The 23,450-nt window shown below is 44.3% G+C and overlaps 1 protein-coding gene across 2 annotated transcripts in view; it reads left to right on the forward strand.

The window, feature by feature from the left end:
* Positions 1–23,450, forward strand: part of PEX5L (peroxisomal biogenesis factor 5 like) — an 86,955-nt gene that overhangs the window by 16,473 nt on the left and 47,032 nt on the right. The window contains exons 2-5 of one of the 2 annotated variants that reach the window (XM_006017181.3): positions 1,668–1,779; positions 6,066–6,275; positions 9,587–9,710; positions 13,172–13,268. In XM_006017181.3, coding sequence (XP_006017243.1) covers positions 1,668–1,779; positions 6,066–6,275; positions 9,587–9,710; positions 13,172–13,268 — 543 coding nt within the window. The remainder of the gene's footprint in view (positions 1–1,667; positions 1,780–6,065; positions 6,276–9,586; positions 9,711–13,171; positions 13,269–23,450) is intronic. The other variant, XM_025195985.1, reaches the window with a different exon arrangement.

The raw sequence follows: 23,450 nt of genomic DNA on the forward strand, positions 1-23,450 counted from the left end.
CCTTAGTTCAAGTGAGTAGCTTGAGGAAAATTGATTAAAGCCACACAAGTAATTGTGTTACATGCATTTAATAGCAGCATGTACTCAAATCACAGGGTATTGGAAACCATGTTATTTCTGGATTTTCAAACTGTTCACATATGTACCCACAGGCACACCAGTTGTTACACTCTCAGCTCTCTAATCATTTTGCTTGCATAAACCTCTACTCAAATGCACACATGGATTGGGTACATATGTATATGGGGGTATATATATATCACACACACACACACACACACACACATATTTATGATACATATGATACATATTTATAAATGTATCATTATACTGGGTATTCAAATGGATGCACTGTTAAACAAACACAATAAGCCTTAGAGGCATGAAAATTAGACCTTTCACATAAATTGGCATGCGCTCTCTCATCAGCTCTAGCCTTTACTTGGGACCTAGATTTATAATGTGCTGAATACTCTGTAGGTGCTCATCACCTTAAAGAATCAAACTGTGCAAGAACAGTGGGAGTTAATTCTTCTGCTACCCTTAATTAGAGAGGCAGCTCTATTATAACAGTAGCTAAATACTGACATACCCCGGTGTGTATTTTTAAACAATATTTTCATATAATTTTATATTGGCAGGCTCCTCTTGATAGAGGTCATACATGAATAAACAAATGCCATTTTACCCAGTTGCCATTTATCTAGTATCCTGGGCTTGAAAGTTTAAACCATGTTCAAAAGCTTCCTTAAAAAAAGATTTTGATAAAGGGAAAATAGGAAGAAAGAGAGAGGGGGAGAAGGTGAAATGGAGCAAAAATAAAGATAACAGGAAGGGAAAGATTTTAAAAGATAAGATAAATACAAATCACACCATCACAACAGGCCACTCCACTGCATCTGCTTAGGCTCTGATCCTGCCGAGAGAACTGCAAAAACTCAGTTGCATGCCACAGACTGTTTTTCATCTGTGCTATAGTAGAGACTTACCTTTAGCCGGCAGGAAATTTGTTTTAAAAAACCTCACACAATTAACATTACAAGAGAAAACAGTTCATAAATCCAGACTAGATGTGTGACCCCCTACATAGCCAAAAACTCATCCAAGAGGTTCACAGACTCCACAGGGTTCACCAGTGTCACTGTTACATTCTTGCATTTCATAGAAGTGTCTCATGTCACAGCAGGTTACATTTAAGGGGCTAATGTGTATGTTCGAATTGAAATGTGGCTGTCCAAGTTCTGTGTGTGAGAGAGAACTTGAAAAGGAGTCCTTCCATGCACTGCAAAAATTGGCACTTCTGGTTTGTTGGGGATAGAGAAGGCCAAATGAGTTTCTTCACTTGAGAATAGTTATGCCAAGCATTAATTAATTTGGCTCACAATCAAAAACCTGTAGTGACAGCAAGAGCAAAACAGCATAGGTTCTTCCTTCTGTTGATGCCTGTAAAATTTGATCATCATTTTAAAATACTCAGAAAGAACAACCAATAGTTCAGATTTAAATCCAAAGCTGCCTGTATCTCCGGAAATCATGCTAAGGAATGCAGTCTTTTTCTCCTCTCCCACAAGCAGAAACAAGGAAAATCCTGTTGCAAGATACATTTTATTCCTTTAAATGCTGCATCTCAACAAAGCCCTTTGACCCCTATGTTTTTCTGTTGGTAGCTGGTGAATGAGCAACAAGAAAGCAGACCCCTCCTGAGTCCTTCTATTGATGACTTTCTCTGTGAAACCAAATCAGAGGCTATTGCAAGGCCGGTAACGTCGAATACAGCAGGTAACTCATTTCCTGTAGTCATCATCAGCCAGAAAGAATTCATGTGACGATTTATGTTTGTTTCCCAAAAAGATCAATCTTTATTTTTACAAAACTGCTGCCTAGTGTTTAATTACAAATGGGCTAATGTGGAAGTAGCTAACCCTTTCGGTTGGCTTTGAGCTTTCAAAATAAAAACGTAAACCTGGGTGTTTGAATTCAGGTCCCCTGTTATACCAAAGCATTGGAGCTCCCAAGTTGCATTAAGTGGCTCTACTTTCAGTGTGTCAGAAAACTGATCTTAGTTAGCAAATCCTCCACCTGATTATTGCTTTGTGAAACCTTAACCAACGTATACCTTGTTTTATCTGAACCCCTTAAGTTTAGAGTTCATGGTTTATGATTAATTCTTAAATACTTGTTTAGAGGTTTCTCTAGATGTGGTCTTATTTCTACGAAGATCATTCCACCCAACGGCCAGCTTTCATTTGGGCTGTGTTTAAAATATTGTCAGTCCAGTTTTTGGATAAATCCCCAAGCAGAGTGCCCACATACTGCACTGGTTAGTATGTGCTGTAAACCTGTTTCTGTGCCCAATATACATAAAATGCAAGAGGGTCTCAATCCCAACAAAAGAACTATAAGTCAAGACATAGCAGCTTGTGTATTTTAGCTATGGAGGTCTCCAGTTCAAATCCACAGAGAGCCAAGCCTAGAAGCCATCACACAACCACCAAAAATCTATCTACTCTTCAGGGTACAGGTGAAGTGAGTTTCAGTTAGAAACAAAAAAATAGCATTAAATTACATTATGGCAAAACCCCTGTTGAACAATATTCTGCTTAATACCAAGATTATTGCTGTCCAGCTGGTTCAGAGGTTTTGTTATCCTTGAAACTATTTCCTGTATGGTTTCTTTTTCTCATGGCAGCATTTACTCCCACCTAAATTATGGGAACAGTGTTGTACTACCCACAGTGGAGCACTAGATTGCTTCTGTAAAGATCCTTTATCAAAAACCTAAGGTAAACTTGACTCCGTTTCTACTTGTAAAAGTCACGCTGAACTTCCTGCTACTAATTCCTTATTATTTACAGGCTTGCTTTATTGACAGCTTAATAGAAAAGATATACCAAAACAGATTTTTTCCACTCTACTGTGAAAAAGAACAAAAAAGCTACAACTGAGCTTGGCTGCTTTGATATTGAAAAACATGCAATAAAAGTCTTATTTGGCTTAGATTCGAATGGCATAGTAGAGCCGATCATAAAATGAGAGTGTAATACTAAAAGCATTCAGAATGAAGGAAAGGACACTGTCTAGCAGCACTGGCTCCAGAAACCAGGTTGCTGCTAGTCAATGGTTTCTAAAATGGTTTGTCCTGTGAGAAGGCATTGGATTAAAATTAATTTATTCTCAAATTATTAAAATAACTAATTCATTCATTAGAGAGCTGGATTATTATGTTCAGCTATAATTAATGGGTATTTTGAACAATGTGCAGCTTTCCATTGAAAACTGAACATTTACTTAAATGAAGAACAGTAAAATAAGAGCTCTTCCTTAGCAGAGATAAATATATTGGGGTGAACAAATAGATCAATAGCTAGATAGGCAGATAGTTAAAGAGTCAGCATTCATTAAAAAATAAAGTAATTATAGGTATTACCTCTGCCCCAAAAATACCCATTTTTTATTGCTTTACAATCACATTTACTAATTTTTGAAAAAAAATGTTCTCCTTTGTTACTGTGTGATAGATCCACTTAAACAGAGACTGACCACCTACACAGATGAAACAGCACAACTGATTAAGCATAAAGTACTGCCTAAAACATCTACTAAACAAATTGAAAAAAAAGAGAAAAGTAGGTTTTCTGTAACTTTTTTGTTATAATAGTCTTATATGTCATTTGTTTCAATGAGTACGTAACGATTCAGGTTCGTGATTTTTATGTTGACATTGGCCATGTAATAAATATGTCCAAAGCAGTTTAGCTTTTTTGTGTGTTCCTTGTAATCATCAAATGGAAGATTCCCCCAACTAGTTATTTAATATATTCTTGCCCCTTTTTAACCCAAGGAGTTAGCCAGATTTGGGGATCCATGGGTGCTTTTTATTGAGATTAATATTGGAGGTGGGTACTGCTTTGAATACAAGCCTTTTTTTTTTTTTTTTTTTTACAAAGAGTATGTAATATCCCATTCCTCTAAACCAGGGGTGTCCAACCTTTTTGAGTGTGGGGCCGGATCATGAACTTTATCACCCAGTGGGCCAGCGAGCCATATTCAAAGACCTCACAGGAAGCAGTCTCGCATCACCCCCACCGAAACGAAAGTACAGTGTTTACTTCCGCTTCCCGTCACAGCACCTCGGGCCTCAGAAAACTGCTTGGAGGGCTGCATGGCCGTATGTCGGACAAGCGTGCTCTAAACAGAACAAGATCCAAATGGGATCCTATGCCTTTAGGAGTGCTCCAAACCTCTCATTCTTGCTCTCTCTCAAGATCACATCCCCTGTGCTTGTTTTGACTATGTCTTGACTGTCCTACAACTGCTTCTTGTCTCTCATCTCAGATCATTTCTACCTCTCTCTCTCTCTCATCAGCATACAAATTTTCACAAAACAATAGCCAGCCAAACCCATACAACCCTATTTGCCTTTATTTTAGACAGAGGCATGTTCCTGCTTCTGAGAAGAAAGCTGCTATTACCATATTTACTCAAGCCCAAGTCAAGGATTTTTTCCCCCAGTCAACAGGAAACAGGGGTGTCTCTTGCAGCAGGGGAGGGCCCCATGGCTGGGGATTGTGAAGGGGGGGATAACAGGGGACATCTGACGTGTGCAGCTTCAGTGAAGCACAGTGGACACAACACAGCTTGCCACTTGTCTGCTGCTCCAGCTTCATTCCCAACCCAGTCAGGCCCAGAGCTATCACCGTTGCTTCTGCCTGGCCAGGCTGGGGCCACTGAAGCCGATTGTGCTGAAGCTGGGGCCACACAGAAGGTAAGTGGTGGGGGCGTGCAGGCAGTGGGAGGAGCAGTGAGAGGGGCAGGTAGCAGGGGTCAGGCACAGGCACATCAGGGGGAAGGAGGGCACATAGAAGGGGTTTATGTGGCAGAGGGACAAAGGGCAGGGAGGGGGGCAAATGGCAAGGGGACATGCATAGCATGGAGGGGGCAAGGGGCAGGAGGACAACAAGCAGAGGTCTGGCTCCTTGCCCCCCACCACTGCTTTCCCCACCACAGTGGTGAAGAGGATGAATTTAAGATGACCCGCCAGCAACTAGATTTTATACATGGAAAATTATAGCAAATGTATCATCTTAAATTCAAAAGGTCATCTTGGATTTGGGTAAATAAGGTATTTCAGCTCTCTGCTTCCACAATTAAGCATAACTGTTTCTGAAAAACTTTCTTAGAATAAGGGTAATTATGGTGCCCAGTCCATAGCAACATTTTAGACTGGGGCTTTCAGATATGGACAGAAACTTTAATGGCTTGGGCTAGGCTGACGGTGACCCTCATGTTTGCCCCTAAGAATCAGTGCAGACGTGCACTGAGTATTCAAATTCCTATGTGGGTCTGGAGTTCTCTCTCTCTCAAGCAATGTAAATACACATTTATTATGTGTTATCCTTTCTCTGGGTCACATGGGTGGTCTCACAGACTTCACCGAGACAAGATGCTTGAGTAAGGCTAGCAAAGAATGCCTCAGAGTGGTTATTTTTTCCATTATGAAAATTGTGAAAGGGGTATTACAGCACGGCAGGTTAAAGACAAAGGAAAACATGCTGCTAAATCCTCACAAATGTCTTTGAAATCTCTGAATGTAAAGTAATTGTAAGGTACCAGGTCCAGACGTGGATCTTCTCCTAAATGGAGCAAGACACAAAAGTAATGTTATAATCAGCTGGTACTCAATGGTTTTGCTTTCATTTGGTAAAGCACTGAGAACACCAGTATTTAGTGGAAAACTATAAAAGGCAAGGTTTTCAAAAGTAATCAGTGATTTCAGGTGTCTGACTTGACACAACTTAAGAAGGTCTCATTTTCAAGGCGACAATCCTTTCTACAAATAGCTCCTTTTAGGTGATGGAAGCACTCAAAAAACAGTCACTCATGAACATCTTTACCACCATAACGACATTGCATTTACTGTAGCTAAATGTGAATGTGTATAATTTAATTCAAGTCTTTCATGTTCATTTAAACATAATTTATAAAGAATAAGGATGAACTAGAATTGAGTATACGAATTGTAGTATAGCGCAGCGCTGAGGTCTAACATTTTGTGGCTCTGATAGTATTGTCCACAGGTTTGGATCTCTTGGACCTCAGTGAGCCTGTTGTACAAACGCAAAGCAAGGCGAAGAAGACAGAGAATGCATCCCGAGATGAAGGCTTAAAGGCTGCAGCCCATAGAAAGAAGACAGACAGCTCAGACCTGATTAAAGTAGATGCTGAGCAGAAGGTCCTGGCGGTCAGAGTTCCAGAGAAGTCTTCATTAGATTTAGGTGAGAACAGGATATTTCAGCAGTGTTATCAAATGTTCCTTCTTACTGCTATCACAAAAAATGCATAGGAAAAAGTTCTCCATTTATGTGGTCATTTCCAAGTGAGTGCAGAGTGGGTGGTCATTGTGATTTAGCAGCATTTTATACCAACTATGCCCTCAAGTTTACATGGGTATAAATGACGACACACGATGCCCTGGAAAAGGTGGACGATGCAATGGAACATCAGGTTCTGAACATAATTATAGTGTTTTCAATGAAAGAGAGCAGTTGAATGCAAATGCATCAAGGACAAGTGCAGAGTGCTGCACCTAGGGTGCAAAAATATCTAACACACCTACCGGATGGGAAGTGACCCTCTCAGCAGCACAGAAGTGGAAAGAGATCTCAGAGTCATAGTGGACTCCAAGATGAACATGAATCGTCAGTGTGATGAAATCATCTACAAAGCTAACCGCACTTTATCATGCATCAGCAGATGCGTGACAAATAGATCCAAGGAGGTGATCCTTCCCCTCTATCGGGCACTGGTCAGACCACAGTTGGAGTACTGTGTCCAGTTTTGGGCACCGCACTTCAAGAAGGATGTGGATAGACTCAAGAGGGTCCAAAGGAGGGTCACTCATATGGTTAGGGGCTTACAGGACAAGCCTTATAAGGAGAGACCGAGGCCCCTGGACCTCTTCATCCTCCACAAGAGAAGGCTAAGAGGTGATCTTGTGGCCACCTACAAATTCAGTAGGGGGACGCGGCAAGTGATCAGAGATGCTCTGTTCACCAGGGTGCCTCTTGGGGTAACAAGAAACAACGGTCACAAACTGACAGAGAGCAGATGTAGGCTAGATATCAGGAGAAACTTCTTCATGGTAAGGCTGGCCAAAATTTGGAATGAGTTCCCAAGGGAGGTGGTGCTCTCCCCTACCGTGGGGGGTCTTCAAGAGAAGGCTGGATAGGCATCTGGCTGGGGTCATCTGACCCCAGCGCTCTTTTCTGCCTAGGCAGGGGGTCGGACTCGATGATCTGGTGAGGTCCCTTCTGACCCTAGCACCTCTGAATCTATGAATCACTTGTTCTTTTTCAAAGTTTCACTCCATGTCAGTTGTGAGGACTGTTTATGATGTCAGTATTTATCTAGTAGGAACTAGTCTTGGTCCACATCTTCGTTTCATAACAGTTATCAGTGTGATAATACTTTACCAAGCTGGGCTGGATCCAAAGAGATGTACAGTCTCTAGTGATTCCATATTAGTTGCTAGCATTAAGAAGGCAGCCACCAGAAAAAGGCCTAGGCTTGCCAAGTTTTAGTTCTGTATAACTAAAATATTACTAATGCTGTTCAATGCTTCTTGCCAGGTGCTTCAGTGGACAGTCTGTTGGATAAAATTATTAGGGGGAAAAAGGGCAACTTCTAGGTTGTCTCCAGGTGGGATTTTAAAAAGTTACCCATGTGAGCTAGAGATCTATTTCCATTGTAGTCAATGCAGGTTAAGCACCTACATTTCTTAGGTTTTTTGAGGACCCAGTTTGTTCATGATGGGGAGATTGAGGTGCTCAGGATTAAATGCAGCATTCTAGGCATTCTCTCCCAGAGAGATGGAAAGAAAGATTAGGGTTTGCTGTGGAAAATCTTTACAGCAAAAGAGGAATAATATCCAAATGAACAACTGCAGTTTTAAATGATGATAAAGTAAAAGAGTGCAGTGCCTTCTGCTGTGCAGCATAATCTTAAGGACTATTCAGGGAAGAAATCTACCATCCAGGTTCAACACAGTTCAATACAGGCTCAGCACAGGTCCCTGCTAAACAGTTATCTCCTTCCCCCATTGCTAGGCTTTTCTTCACCATGGCGCACACTCCCAGTAACGGTCAATACATGTGTAAAGGATTAACAACAGTTTTGTACCCCAGATCTGTGAACTCTTTCAAGAAATGCTTTGGAAATAGATTAACCAAATTCCAGAAATTGCTCATTAAAACAAAGCAAGGGGCATCATTAGAATTTGGGGCAGCTCTCAAACCAGCCAGATCCATGTCACCCATCTTTTTCAGATAGAGCAAATGTCACAAATATCTACTGTATTACACCCACTGTTTTGCCTAATAATATCATCCCGGGGAAGCTGAGAACGGTGCATTCCAAGAACAGGATTCATAGAGGTTAAGGAAACAAACAAAATTAATATCCTGTCGAGTCCAGGAGAAAGTAAATTCAGGTCTCTTGCCCAGACTGAATCACAACCATCTGCAACAGAAAATTGGCTAGGAGAAAGACATTTGTCTCAAAGTAGCAGAGTTTCCTGGCGCTACAGCAAAGGCTTTTAAAAACCCTGATTTTCAAATAAAGAATCTGAGGGCACAAACAGAAGTAACAATTTTTGCCTGATCTGGGCACAAGTGGTCTAGAGCTGTGACCAAATGCAAGTGCATGGCTACAGACTGCTTCAAAAATCTGGTGAAAATCTGACCCTTCATTGCAGGAGGGGTCAGATGAAGACATTTCGAAACAGAGCGTCTTCTGTAACTTCTGCCTGCGCTGCCTGTTGCTGTTTTCAGAATGGGAGGGTGGAAAGGGAGCAGAGGAAGTTCAGTCTCAAAGAACCCCTAGAGCGAGCTCCCTTTCCCCACTCCCATTCCAAAAAACTTGCAGCCATGCAAGGAGGAGGGGCCATTGCTAGTGAAAACTGACTGCAAGCCACAGCCGGCAGATAGATTCCTCTCCCCGCTGGAACCACCAGTGAACTTCTGTTTGGTCCAGGGGATCATTGATCTCAGAACACTTCCTGCAAAGCGTTCTCAGCTACAGCGGGGAGCTGCACTTCTCTCTGTGCCCTGAACCTATCATTGTTTGAAAACAAAGATCAGGCTGGCAACTAAAATATCAGTTGCCTCTACCATCATTTGTACCCGCCCATTGTAAATGCTAAATGGAGGATGGATTTTCAAAATCTGAATTATGATGTGTAGACTAAAAGTATCCAAAACTACCAAGAAGCTGCCATAATCCAAACAAAAAGTGATTTTTCCATTGAATTAACAAGCATTAACAGGGAGCCCAGACTTTTCTACAAATTTTAAATTGGAATGGTTATGAAAATCCAGATTTGGGTAAATTATTGATGCTCTCAGATATTTCAGTTCTCCTGGGATTTCAGCTGAAAAACTGAAGTAAATTAAATATGGATTGAGTCTTAATTAAAACATATGATTTAGTGATTTAGAGTGCAATTCCCTCAAGACTCATTCACAGAGCTGAAGAAAGAATATTATTTTCTGAGTTAGGTTCCTTAACAGACCCTTCTTTTCTTTTTCAGTCGATATTCAGACACAGCTAGAGAAATGGGATGAAGTGAATTTTCGTGGAGATAGGACCAGCAAGGGCCATCCAACTACTGAACGAATATCATCATCTAGAGCTCCATCAAAAGAGCTTTTATGGTAAAACATTTTTGATTTCCTGAGATAGTATTTCTGGCTCTGCTCTTTCATTAATGAACATTTTCATTAATTTTATAGTTACCTAACTCATAATATTGTTCAATATTGTCCAATTTATTATAATCGCAGCAACAGGGGTAAGTGAAACATCAGACATTAGCTAACAAGTAGGGGGCTGGACTCAATGATCTTCCAGCCCTAATATCTATGAAGTCTATGAAAGTGAACATATTGTAAATTAACTTGCATCAACAAGTTTCCTAAAACAGCGTAGATGGAGTTCAACAGAACTATGAATGGCGGCCAGAGGCACAAGTCAGGCTAAATGCGATTAGACGAGCACAGGGGAGCAAGTGCAGCTGTTAAAGTACCGCGGCCTGCACTCATTTGGCATTCAGGGGCATGTGAACTGAATGCAATTTACATCTCCAAGAGGTGCAACATGTGGATATATGACAAAACAGTAGAAGATAACACATCCAAGCCAAAGTCTGTCTTCTCTTATGGCATTTGTAACCTCACTGACCTTAGTGAGGTTGCCAGGGCTGTTAGTAAAGGCTGCAGATGGGTGCTTCCATTTAGTTGCCTCAGGCATCTCTACACTGTACCACATTGTGCAGTGTACACATAAGCTTAGTGAATAAGCTACACTCAGGTTGCCAAATCACTGCATTGCCACTTCTATATACCTGCATCAATTTCAAACCAATCCGTTTTTGCCATTAACCTATATCACCATTTACTTTGTTGTCAGATTTAGCTTGGAGAATTTCATTAGAGTAGTGGTTCTTAACCTTTTTAGCCTGAAGGCACCCTTCCATAACTCTTCCACATTTCGTGGCACCCCAGTTGAAAAATCATGTAGGTCTAAAGAACCAAGGACTACATATTGATGATGGTTTTACAGCACATTTACCTGACTTCTGAATTCTTTCCATGCATGAAAGGTGAGAACGACCCTCCTCCTTTTTAATAGGCTTTTAGCTCCCTGTAATCAACTTATTTTCTTCTGCTACTTGTGTGCATGCTACCCCTGGGAATTTCTCCCCTTCCTTCCCACTACTGTTCTTTACTATGCTGTGCCTAATTCAGATCAGACCTGTGGAAGAATGCCTTGCATTTGAAAACTTGTCTAATTTGTCTTTTATTGGACCATCTACATAGTTGGTCCAAAAAAAGATATCACCCTAATAAATCCTTACCTCTCACTTAGCTTTAAATTTGGAAAAGATATGGAGGGGGTCTTGAGGCTAAAAAAGTGGATAATCACTGATCTAGCTGGTGCCACTTAGGCTAGGGACAGACATTTAAAAATCTGGAGCCTGGATTGATTCAATCTTTGCAGGTTAGTCTAACCTGGCTAGTAATCATACAGACATTCCCTCTGGACTGAAGAAATGCAGGCATATGCTTGCAGTGGCTCAGGCTAGAAGCTGGGGGGTGGTAGAGCAGTCCTCCCTTCCCTTTGACAGTGCTGAGCTGAGGAAGGTGTGGCACAGCCCAAGAAGGCTGCTCTGATTAGGGTGGCGTTCTCCCCACCTCGCTGTTCCTGACCATGGAGGAAGCTAACAGGGAGTTGATAACACAGCATTTAGCACCCCATCAAGAAAACAAAAGTCTCTCATTAGTTCAAGCTCTTCTTAAACAACTTTTTCCAAGGAAGGAACAGAAGGATAGTACCAGCAGACCTATTGCTCAGCTCCAAAAAGCCCTAAGTAGACACTGTCCTGTCTTCCTTTGTCCTGTCTACCTTACACAGACATCTCCCAACGTTAGCTAGCATATCACATGCTGGCTACAGTCCTTGCTGTGGGAGAGGAGAAAGGGGAATCCCTGTTTGAGCAGGGAGTGGGGCAAGGGGAAGCCAGGCAGGTCTCTGTTGGAGCTCCAGCCAGGGAGCAGAGGGGCAGGGCCAGCCCTGCTCTAGAGCAGAGAGCCCCGCCCAGGGCTGCAAACTATCTAGGATGCTGAGGGACTCTGGTTTAAGTTACACCAGGAAGGAGTCTGGGGGACACATTGCATAAACCAGTTTGACCCAAATCAGTTAAGTCTGATACTACATTCAACCAGGTTTATATCAAACCGGTTTCAGCCATTTTCAAACTGGTTTATCTGCATTGAATGTCTGTTCTGTTACAGGTTTAAACCCGTTCCTGATCACTTAAACCAGTTTGTGTGTAATGTCTGTCCCTAGCCAATAGGGCTGTGGGAGCAGGATCTCATTCCCCCTGGCTCTGCTCTTTCCAGAGTCTGTCCCCTCCCCACCCCTGGTCTGTACCTCAGGGGGAAAGGAGGCTCCCACTGCTAAGGCTGCTCTTGCAGGGTCTCACACACTAAGAACTATACCCATGGCCCTCCCCACTGGCCCCAGAAGCATGAGAGGAGCAGACAGGATAAGCCAGGCTGCAAAGCACAGCTCTGTCTGTGCATCCACCTGCCCACCCACTTGCAGCAGAGAGCACTGTTGGGAATGTGGGGGGACCAGTACAGGGGCTTTAGGCAGGGAAGAGTGGGGGAAGAGAGCAGTGGCAGCCCCCAGAGAAACAGCCACAAGCGCTGCTAGAGTTGCTGGGGCAGATGCAGGATGCCAGATATGAGAGAAGAACATTTACCTCCTCACACAGGGACTGGGTAACAGAATACCCCTAACAGGATCTTTGGGCACCCCAGTTGAGAATCACTGCATTAGAATTTGACACCAGATTAAATTTGACCCGGTGCATTTCCCTTCTGTGTTATCTGCCATAAAGACACCGAGAGGAAACTAGGATAGTGTGCAGACAGAAAGGGGTATGGGATTGGGCGATTGGGAGCCTAGTGCTCTAGAGCATAGTTTCTCAACCTGTGGTACCCGTGCCCCTGGGGGTACACGAGACACAGGCAGGGGGGACACGAGTGCCCCAACACTCTGTCTCTCTCACCCTCTTTTCACCTCTCTTGCCCCTTCCTCCTCTCAAAACTATGGCAAAAAATTTGGTGCAGCACACATTGTGCAGTGCTTTAAATTCCTCAGTAATAATTTGGCATGCCATGTTTTGCATGGCACTGGGTTCAGCCCTCCTAGCTTTGGGCAATGTCACCTCTAGCCCAGGTACATACTTGAGTTGTGCATCCCTGGTGTAAAAGGTGGCAACACTACCCACACCAGATCAGATATCTGTCATATCATGGCCTTATATACACAGCCCTTTTCCAACATATGGCACATATTAGTCCGTAAATATAAAATCCCCTGGAAAACTGAGTGTTGGGGTACTTATTAAAATTTTCAGAAGTTAGGGGGTACTTTCTACTTAAAAGGTTGAGAAGCACTGCTCCAGAGTTCTGACTCCTTCTTTGTGACTGGACAATTCACTTGGCTATAAAAATAAGGAACGGTGCTTTAGGCCTGATGCCCCACTCTGTTATACTAGTTTTATACCAATGTACAAAAGCGAATGTGTAAATGTGTTTATCTATAGGTCTACAGAGAACAGGTCACAGTCTGAGCTGGCTAAAGTCAAGAGTGCCTTGGACTCAGATTCAGCATCAGATTTAGAACTAGCCCCAGCAACACAGGTAAGAGTTTTTATTATGGAGCACAAGGGGAAGGCAAGAAGGAATCAGCTTATATGGTTACTCTTCACTGCTCTAACAAAACAAAACAAAACAAAAAAAATGAAGGGGGCATTTTTCACAGTCATCAGCTGAGCCGAGGGGAATCCTGCCTGAGGCTAAACGTTCAATTTCTAAATACAGATACTAGGTATTTGAAATAAATGTATTGTCATTTTGGTGTTCACTTCTTTAGTGAGTAAGCATAATAGCCTTGCTTACAGGTTCTCAGAAACATATGCCAAGAGGGGTAAAGTACTGATGCATGGATGTCATCCAACTCACAAGTCTTGCCTTCCAAATGCTCATCGGTAATGATACCAATAAATAGCTACGATTGCAGTGGAAAGAAAGTGCAATAAAATTGTACTGTTCTGTTCAGATCAGGGAATTACATAGAGTTACAAGATACATTATATCATCATCTCATGCTTAAGACTGTCAAAATGCAATGAAATATTTAAAATTGATGTGGGGGGGGGAATTATCAACAGATTTCAAGAATATGATTTTAATGTAAATATTTTAAACCAACACACCCTCCAGATCAGCAGGATCAGCTGCTATTTTGTTGTTGGGTGTTTTGCATTTACTGTGTTTCAGGTAAAGTCTCTGAGGGTTATTTAGGGAAATGAAGTCTATCAGGAGAAAGGAGCCTTTGGAAAAACATGAAGTATTTTAATGCATTAGCTCACTATTAATATCCACCTGCAAAAAAAAGTAAGCACTGCTTACATGAGTTTGTATTGGCTTGCTACAAAATCAATAGCACAGCAGAATTGTGACAGGAACAAGTAATAATATTAGTCAAACCACACAAATTGCCACCCAAATCATAAGCAACGTGACTTCAGGCTCTTGTACTTAAATCATTTGGCACTGTTAATAGCCCGTAGATAAAATTCAGTTTTTATCCTTTACAAGTGCTTTAAACCCCTCACACTTAACATAATCCAATAAGTGAATCATTTTCCTTTTACCAAAAAGAGACGGTTATCTTGTGTTTGCTAATGTAGTGAGAAGCATTTCAAATTAGCTACCAACCCAAGAACATGAATGCGTGAAAAAGAATTACTCTACCAAACTCTCATATGAGAGATGCAATATTGGACCTTTGGTTGCTGCATAAACACTACAGAGATCAATGCAGATCCTCAGCAGGAGAAAGTGTCAGAGATCCCTGGAAGTCAGGATGGCTTCCATCCGTTAAGCATCTGCCCAACGTTTCCATTCTCTTAGGATATTATAGCATTATATTCCCTAGAATTGGCAATGAATACATTGATCACTGTTACAGGAGGGACGTCAGGGTCGCCGTACTCTCCCCTGCCGCCTCCTTTACTATGCCAAGCTGTCGTCTTGCACCCTCCTATCCTCTCCCGCCACGACTTTGCTTGTATATATTTTTCTAGGGAGGCTGCCTTCCTTCTTCTCGGCCACGGTTGTCCAGTTACCTCTAGTTCTTCTACGGTAGTGTGTTTTCCGTACTCCTCAGCCTTATGGGCTATGCGTGGCTCCTACCACCCCAATACCATGCCCCAAGCCTCGCAGATGTAATGGACGTTGTTCTGTCCCTTTCTCTGTCTTCACGCCCTCTTTGGCACTCGGGCTCTCTGCAGTCCCATCTCTCCGTCTCTCTCAGGGCCTTCTCAGTTACGCCGCCCTTCTCCAGGGCTCACCATGCCCGCACTGGGGCTCCTCAGTAATGCTGCCCTTCTCTGGGCTGGGGTCTATGCACCCCGAATGCTGCGCCCTCACTGGCGCTGGGGTCCCCACTCTACTGTGAGTCCCCTACGAGGCCTCCTCCATCCCCTAATAGCCTCTCCCAAACCACCGGTGTAACCAATAGCAAACACAAACAGTAACATAAACACCAGCCTCTTGGCTACCACATAACTATAACTATGCTCAGGCCTACTGGGTTCTCTATCCTACCGCGGTGACCAACGCTGCTCTGGCATCCAGGCTTGGCTTCTTTTTAGGTGTGGGTCATTATCCCACTAGTTGCCTCAGCAACCAGCACCTGAGGAGCCCTCCCTGCTCTCTCAGTAGCAGGCACCCTCGTGCCCTGCTGCACACCTCCCCCTCACGATTCCAACTCACCGGGCCGGGTCTTGGTTCGTATCTGCTGCACCTCTTCCGTCTCCGTTTTCTCGAGTCCAAGCTCTTGTTCTTCGAGCCCTTCAGCACGCAGAGGTGGAGGTTTTAAGGCGCCTCCTACCCGCCTTTTACCCAAGGTGCACCATGTGGGATTTTATGGGATGTGCCCCGCCACAGGCAGTCCCTCCACACTAGCCAACCTTGGTCGACTACGCTCCCTGTTGGTCGAGCTTCGGCCTGACTCTGGGGGGTTTTCTCCCTCTCACCTCTGGCCCAACTACAGTCCATCCCTGTACACCCTAGTCTCTTCCCTAAGGCGAGTTGTGTGGTTCCTGGTCTCCTTAGGCCTTTTTGGAGCTCCTGAAGCTTCTCCCAGATGTCCCACTGCCTCCTCAACACCTTCTGGGTATCTTTTTCTTTCCAGAGCTCTATCTTACCCTGCCAGTGGACCTTCCTCCCGGTCCTTTATACACCTTCACATAAGCTACACTCCCTACTTTTTCTTCAATGAGGCTTCTTAACATCCACCCTCTGACCTGTTTAGGGAGGCTTTTTCCATAAATCTGAGGTCTCTTCTCAGGTTTTGATCCCCCTTTTGGTGGTGGTTCTCTCCTCCTTGCCCGTTGCCATTTCACCCCACTTTCTTTACCAGGCTCCACTGGTTTCCTTTTTCCTGTGTCCCTCTTTGACCCGTATTGCCCCAGGTCTTGGGCTGCCTGGGTATTCTTGACAAACTAAGCAGGAAGCTTCCCTCCTTGGGGTCCTCTGTTCACCTTTCCCTGCTGTCCCAGCCTCTACCAGGCCTGTTTCCCTTGGCTGCCCCTTATTGGGATCTATGCTGTTTCTCTTGCCTCTCAGTCATAACAGTTCCTTCAGCTGAAGTTTTAGCTGGCTCATCTCCTTTGCATGGTCATTCTGCCATTGTTCCCATCTCCGGTTCCAATATTCTATAAGAGCCAGCAGGGCTTCCTTTTGTAGGGTCACTGGCTCTTTCTCTACAGCTCCCTCCTCCCTGGTACTTTCCCCAGGCAGTCCTGACTCAGCTTCCTCCCTGTGTTCTTCTGGGTCTAGGTATCTGGGGAATTTCCCTAGCTCCATACATTTCAGGTTCTTATACCGGGCAGTTTCTAGCTGAGCCTCTACTTCCTTCAGGGCCCTTTTCACTACTCCCACCTCTTGGTATTGTTCCTGTTGTTCCAACTTAGCTGTCATCACGTTCTCTCCCCAGGCAGTCCTGACTCAGCTTCCTCCCTGTGTTCTTCTGGGTCTAGGTATCTGGGGAATTTCCCTAGCTCCATACATTTCAGGTTCTTATACCGGGCAGTTTCTAGCTGAGCCTCTACTTCCTTCAGGGCCCTTTTCACTACTCCCACCTCTTGGTATTGTTCCTGTTGTTCCAACTTAGCTGTCATCACGTTCTCTGCTAATCGAGTTCCCAGTGTCTCCAACCTTTCCCGCAGTCTCTGCGAACTCTCTGGTTTGTGATTCCTGTCTTTCGTCTGACCTCTCAACCTCCCCCAGGTTCTGGATCTTTATAGCCATCTGCTCGTTTGCTTCTTGCAATCCTTTTCTCTCCGTCTCCAGACTCTGGATTTCTTGCCTCATCTTTTGCACTTCCCACTGTAGCTGCTCATTTTCTTCCCTTATCCCCGCTTCCTCTGTTAGGCTATTTTCTATAAGGGCTTTAAGGGACTGTACCTGTTGTTTCAGTTTTTCTTTTTCCCCCCTCCATGCTCTTTAACTGGGTCTGTAGCTGTTCATTCTCCCTCTCCTTGGTTTTTAGTTCCTCTTCCAGAGACTGCATTTGCTTTCCTAACATCTCATAACTTGCGCCAAAGTTTTTCATTTGTTCCACCTGTTGCATGAGTAGCTTGTCTGTCTCTCTGGCCTGGGTATGGCTTTTGGATAGCTAGTCCCACAACTCCTGTGCAAGATCTTCTGTACACATACTTCTCTGTTGCCAACTTTTCAGCTCCTCTTGCAACTCTCCTATCCGGTCCTCCTGGCTATGGGCTTCCTTTTGGAGGACTCCTATTAGGCCTCTGGCTACTTCCAATTCCCTTAGCACCTTCTTTTGTTCTTCTGTCTGTTTGGTGCCAGCTTCCAGAGACCTTGTCCCACCTGCTATCACTTCCTCCTGCAGTTTTTTTCAATTTCTCTTCCCTCTCCCGGCCCCTCTGAGCCTCCAGGGAAATGAGCCGTTCGATTGCCTGCATCTTTTCTGCCTCTATCGCCACTAGGCACCTGATTTCTTTTGAACCTCCCTCTTTCTTGCCAGACAACACCTGAAGCTCCAATGCAGCGACCTGCGCCTCTGCTCTCTCCTTTTGGGCTTTTGCCATTCCTAGCTCCCACTGCAACCAGTCTACCTTCTCCTCCATCTCCTCCATCCTTAGTTGCCAGTTGAGCTTTTCCCATCTCTGGTCTCCCATGCTTCCTACCTTTCTGGGCTGGGGCCTCAGTCTTACTCTGTGAGAACCTGGCAATGGGCTTACTCCTTCCACCCTGCCTCACAAGCTGTGGCACCCCTACCTCTTATAAAGCCTTTCTCTATTGTAGTCTTGCCCACAGGTTCATTCTCCTTTCTTTTTTCAGCACAGCCAAGCCTTTCCCGGCCAGTGCACCACTGTGACAGGAGGGACGTCAGGGTCGCCGTGCTCTCCCCTGTCGCCTCCTTTACCGAGGCAAGCTGTCATCTTGCACCCTCCTATTCTCGCCTGCCATGACTCTGCTTGTATATATTTTTATAGGGAGGCTGCCTTCCTTCTTCTTGGCCACGGTTGTCCAGTTACCTCTAGTTCTTCTACGGTAGTGTGTTTTCCGTACTCCTCAGCCTTATGGGCTATGCGTGGCTCCTACCACCCCAATACCATGCCCCAAGCCTCGCAGATGTAATGGACGTTGTTCTGTCCCTTTCTCCATCTTCACGCCCTCTTTGGCACTCAGGCTCTCTGCAGTCTCATCTCTCTGTCTCTCTCAGGGCCTTCTCAGTTACGCCACCCTTCTCCGGGGCTCACCAAGCCCGCATTGGGGCTCCTCAGCAACGCTGCCCTTCTCTGCGCTGGGGTCTATGCACCCCGAATGCTGCACCCTCACTGGCACTGGGGTCCCCACTCTACTGTGAGTCCCCTATGAGGCCTCCTCCATCCCCTAATAGCCTCTCCCAAATCACCGGTGTAACCAATAGCAAACACAAACATTAAAATAAACCCCAGCCTCTCGGCTACAACATAAGTCGCCCGGCTATAATCACACTCTAGCCTACCGGGGACTCTCTGTCGCACCGCGGTGACCGACACTGCTCTGGCATTCAGGCTTCACTTCTCTTTCCTGGCAAGGAGCTGCTGGTAGGGAACCACCTCTGGCCTCCTGCCTGTGCTTTATATAGGAGCCAGGCCCTGCCCCTTCCTTCAGCTGGCTTGGCAGGTGTGGGTCATTATCCCACTAGTTGCCTCAGCAACCAGCACCTGAGGAGCCCTCCCTGCTCTCTCAGTAGCAGGCACCCTCGTGCCCTGCTGCACACCTCCCCCTCACGATTCCAACTCACCGGGCCGGGTCTTGGTTCGTATCTGCTGCACCTCTTCCGTCTCCGTTTTCTCGAGTCCAAGCTCTTGTTCTTCGAGCCCTTCAGCACGCAGAGGTGGAGGTTTTAAGGCGCCTCCTACCCGCCTTTTACCCAAGGTGCACCATGTGGGATTTTATGGGATGTGCCCCGCCACAGGCAGTCCCTCCACACTAGCCAACCTTGGTCGACTACGCTCCCTGTTGGTCGAGCTTCGGCCTGACTCTGGGGGGTTTTCTCCCTCTCACCTCTGGCCCAACTACAGTCCATCCCTGTACACCCTAGTCTCTTCCCTAAGGCGAGTTGTGTGGTTCCTGGTCTCCTTAGGCCTTTTTGGAGCTCCTGAAGCTTCTCCCAGATGTCCCACTGCCTCCTCAACACCTTCTGGGTATCTTTTTCTTTCCAGAGCTCTATCTTACCCTGCCAGTGGACCTTCCTCCCGGTCCTTTATACACCTTCACATAAGCTACACTCCCTACTTTTTCTTCAATGAGGCTTCTTAACATCCACCCTCTGACCTGTTTAGGGAGGCTTTTTCCATAAATCTGAGGTCTCTTCTCAGGTTTTGATTACCCTAGTGCCTTGCTACAATCACTTTGCTTATATACGTCGCCTGATTGCTTTATCTTCCTGCGTCTTTGCCCTTCAGCTAGGATACCCTGTGGAAAGCAGGAGTGCATTTGGAGACTCCGTAGCAGAATGGAAGGCTACTGAAAACAAACTCCAGTAATAAAACCATCAGTGATTCCTAGCGACTCAATTTCTGTCCCCTCACCTGAAAGATAGGCAAGTTTAATTTGGAGGCTGGCAGAAACTGGCTAAAAAAAAAAAAAAAAAGTAGAAAGCAGCAGAAAGGGGCTGTGGTGACCCGGACCCCAGGATCTGAAAAGGAAGTGTCAGGAGAGTAGCCCAAAAGGAGAATGCAAGTGACAGGGAATGCTATTAGACCCCGACTCCATGCGGCGCCCAACGACTAGGGAGACGATGATCCAATTGCTCAGGGAGCAAACACCAGCACACATTGCTCGACAACAGCTTTATTTAGAATGGAGACAGCTTTGGGCGAGCTCCCAAAGAAACTGGGGAGCAGCCATGAACATTAGTTTTTTCCATATTTATACACTTTGGTTTGCGCTCATTAACATTTACTCCATCCTTGTCCCGCCTTTGCTCTACCCATGTTCCCTCCTATCTCAAGCTCTGCTTCTGTTTACTGTTTGTTTCATTAGCATGGAATTGCCTATGCATTTCATTCATTTACATACCTTTTTGCTAAGTGTGTATGGTTAAGACCATGAACCCGGCTTCTCCCAGTCACTTGCGGTTTTTTTGCTGATTTCTTCACCATCTCCAAGGTCTTACTTCTGCTTATCTCCAACAATAGCTGGTGGGCTGCATCCTATTCTCCTTGCACAATGAGCTATATATTTTACAACACTGTCACATTGTTAGTAAAATGCTTGCCTAAGCATTTTGCAATGTTACTTTTAATATATCATTCTGCCTTGTGGTCAGTGGCTTTGCTGAGCCATAGATGAAAGCCTTTATTCAGCTGCAAATCCAGTGCTCCCCAAGATCCAAATATTGTCACCCTAACAAATGCAAAGAGAGACAAAGTAATAAACCTTCCCAGTGTGATGGAACAGAAATACAGGCCTATGGAGGGAAGAAAGCTCACCTGTTCTACAAAGCAGCACGATTTCATGCAACTAAGGCCCCCTCTACATGTGACAGGTATTGTGCAATAAACTGACACACCATTTGAGCTGAATTTGCCAACTTAAAAAAGAATTAGAGCACGGGATGCTGACCCAGTCTACTGGATTGACTGGTTGCCATTTACCAGAGATGATCAAAACGAGCAGTCTTTCCATCTTGTGCTTCACACTTCAGTGAGAACAAGAAACACTACTATTTTGTTACAAGGCATATATCCATTAGTGGTGCAGTAAGGCTCAGAATATTTACATGTGAAATACGATCCCCCGTGAAAGAAAGACACTTTTGACCTTCTTTGGCCTCTGTTTTCCTGAAACAAATAAGAGTACCAAAACGTTAAGCACTAAGCACACCAAATGCAATACTCTGCCACCATTTGGCTTGTTGAAATCTCCCCTGCCTTGGAATAACTAGGGGCTAAGCAATGATAGTTTGTGGCCCTATTTGTAATGAATGCCATACCAGATGAAAGCAGCACTGTTTAGAAGGAGAATTACCAACATCTAGAAATCAGATCACCGATGCTAGAAAACAGTACACTTTTGTATATTATCTAAAGTTACTGGGTCTGATTCTCCAATCCCTTTCAATGTGTGTTGTCATTTATATCTAAATAAAGAGCATAAAGTGCTACTAAAACCAGAAACCTTTTTTTTCTGGTTGAAACAGAGAAGCACTCCAAAAACAAAGACACAGGTCATTGATCTCTCTTCCCTTCTAAACTTTTTGCTTACCATTCAAACTGGGGAGAAGCTTTGGGATCCTGCTGGAATCATTGTTAGCTTAGCACATTCAGGGAGTAACAGGGTTAAGAATAACGTAATTCAGCTAGCCAGGTAATTTGCCCTTTCCACTCTAGTACTGCACGTGTTTCTTGCCTAAGTAAGGTGTTACTGCACTTAATTGTTACACACTGCCCTGCCAACACTATTCAACCTAGCTCTGGAGGGACCACGCTGAGGGACAAGAAGATAATTTAATCTCCATGGCCCATTGTGTTTCACGTATTGCAGGTTGGATAACAACATCAAAAGATTACATGCTTGTAAAATAAGATTAGTTCTTTATTAAAAAAACTATTTACTGTCAGCAGCCAGCTTTCTAGCCAAATGCACAGACACCAAGTTCTTGGTGCCTCCTCTAAAAGCTCTGTCTCCTGCAACTAAAGAGCACGTGCTCTTCCCTCTTGAAACTCTTCCCTCTTGCAACGAACTTCCCTCTTGCAACTCTTCCCGCTTGCAACTAAAGAGCATGTGCTCTTCCCTTTTGCAACCAACTTCCCTCTTGCAATTCTTCCCACTTGCAACTAAAGATCATGTGCTCTTCCCTCGGTTCCATGCAGGTTACTGCGTATTGCATCTTAAGCTTCTCTTAAGACGGCAACGGTCAAGATGTGCCAATTGCAAGGGTTGCAATTTTCCTGGGCTGGGAAAGTTAAATTAAAGTGGCAAGAGACCACACAACTCTGGGCAGCCTCAGGCTCAGGCAGCTGTTTCTGGGCTCGGTTTGGTCTCCAGTCCCTACCGGAGACGGATCACGCATTCATTTCACATAGCTCATTAACATTCATTACTGTCAGTCACTACCTACTTGGATCAAGTTATACCAGAAAAGAGAAACATGCTCTACCCCTTCAGCTATTCCCTAACCCTGCCAGGACATCGTTCTTCTCTCAATACTCTATCAGTAAAATAAATCTCACTTTGTATTTTACCACATCACGTTTTCAAAATCTGTATCCCCTGAGGATCTTGTTTCCCATTTAAGGGTGACCCCAACTGTATGCAACATGGACCAGCAACATTGTGGAGATTTTATCTTGTCAGTTGCTGAGTCCTTAGAGGCTCCCCTTAGTGCCTTTCACTGTCCATCTCTGACAGCTTCAAGGCACATGAGCTTTAGTTCCCAGTGTAGAGCAGTGGTTCTCTGAATGAACAGGTCTCATTTCTGTGCTTGAAATATTCAAAATTATTCCATTTTTCTTGACAAACACGAAGAGTCCTATGTGTAATCGATCTACGTTGTTAATGCAAGTTTACCAAGTTTTGAGGAGTGTTACTAATACTTCCAGAAATGTGTTGGAAGGTTAGGATGGACAGTGGCCATCATGGTTTATGGCATTCTTTCTTCTCACTGGGCATGTCTACATGAGACACTTAATGCTCAGTAGACTAAATCTACTGCGCATTAGCGTGTCATGGCAAAAACCATTCTAATGCACTAATGTGCAATAGAATTAGTCTACTGCACATTAAGCATCACAAAAAGACTGTACACCATTAATACTGTGCACTAGTGCTGGCGACTGTGCATTTATGTAGTACCTCATATTAGCAGTACTAAACTTAATATGCAGTAATAACGGCTCATTAATGCACGTGCAGATACACCCACTGTTCTGTTCCCATCATACACTGCCCAATTCAACTGTATAGCACCAGGAGGATTTTTGTTGTTGTCATGAGCCCATTTGGCAGATCCCTGTTTGTGATTCTGTCTGCATGGAAATGTCCTTCAGTATTTGGTTTATTTGCAGTTTAATTTCCTCCTTGATGATAAAAACTGCAAACCTACAGTTCATAGACTGTGCAGTCTGCTTAGTTTATAAGCAAACAGATACAATTTTCAATGTTGGGCCTCTAATTTTCAATGTTGCAGCTTTAAATTCCAGTTTGTTCTCCCCGAAGGCTGATAAAGGAAACACAGATTGAAGTGGCTATGCTTGAAAAGTGAGCCTACTTCCAACATCATGTCACTTAGACATT

The sequence above is a fragment of the Alligator sinensis genome, unplaced genomic scaffold, assembly GCF_000455745.1.
Source record: "Alligator sinensis unplaced genomic scaffold, ASM45574v1 scaffold301_2, whole genome shotgun sequence".
Classification (NCBI taxonomy): Eukaryota; Metazoa; Chordata; order Crocodylia; family Alligatoridae; genus Alligator; species Alligator sinensis.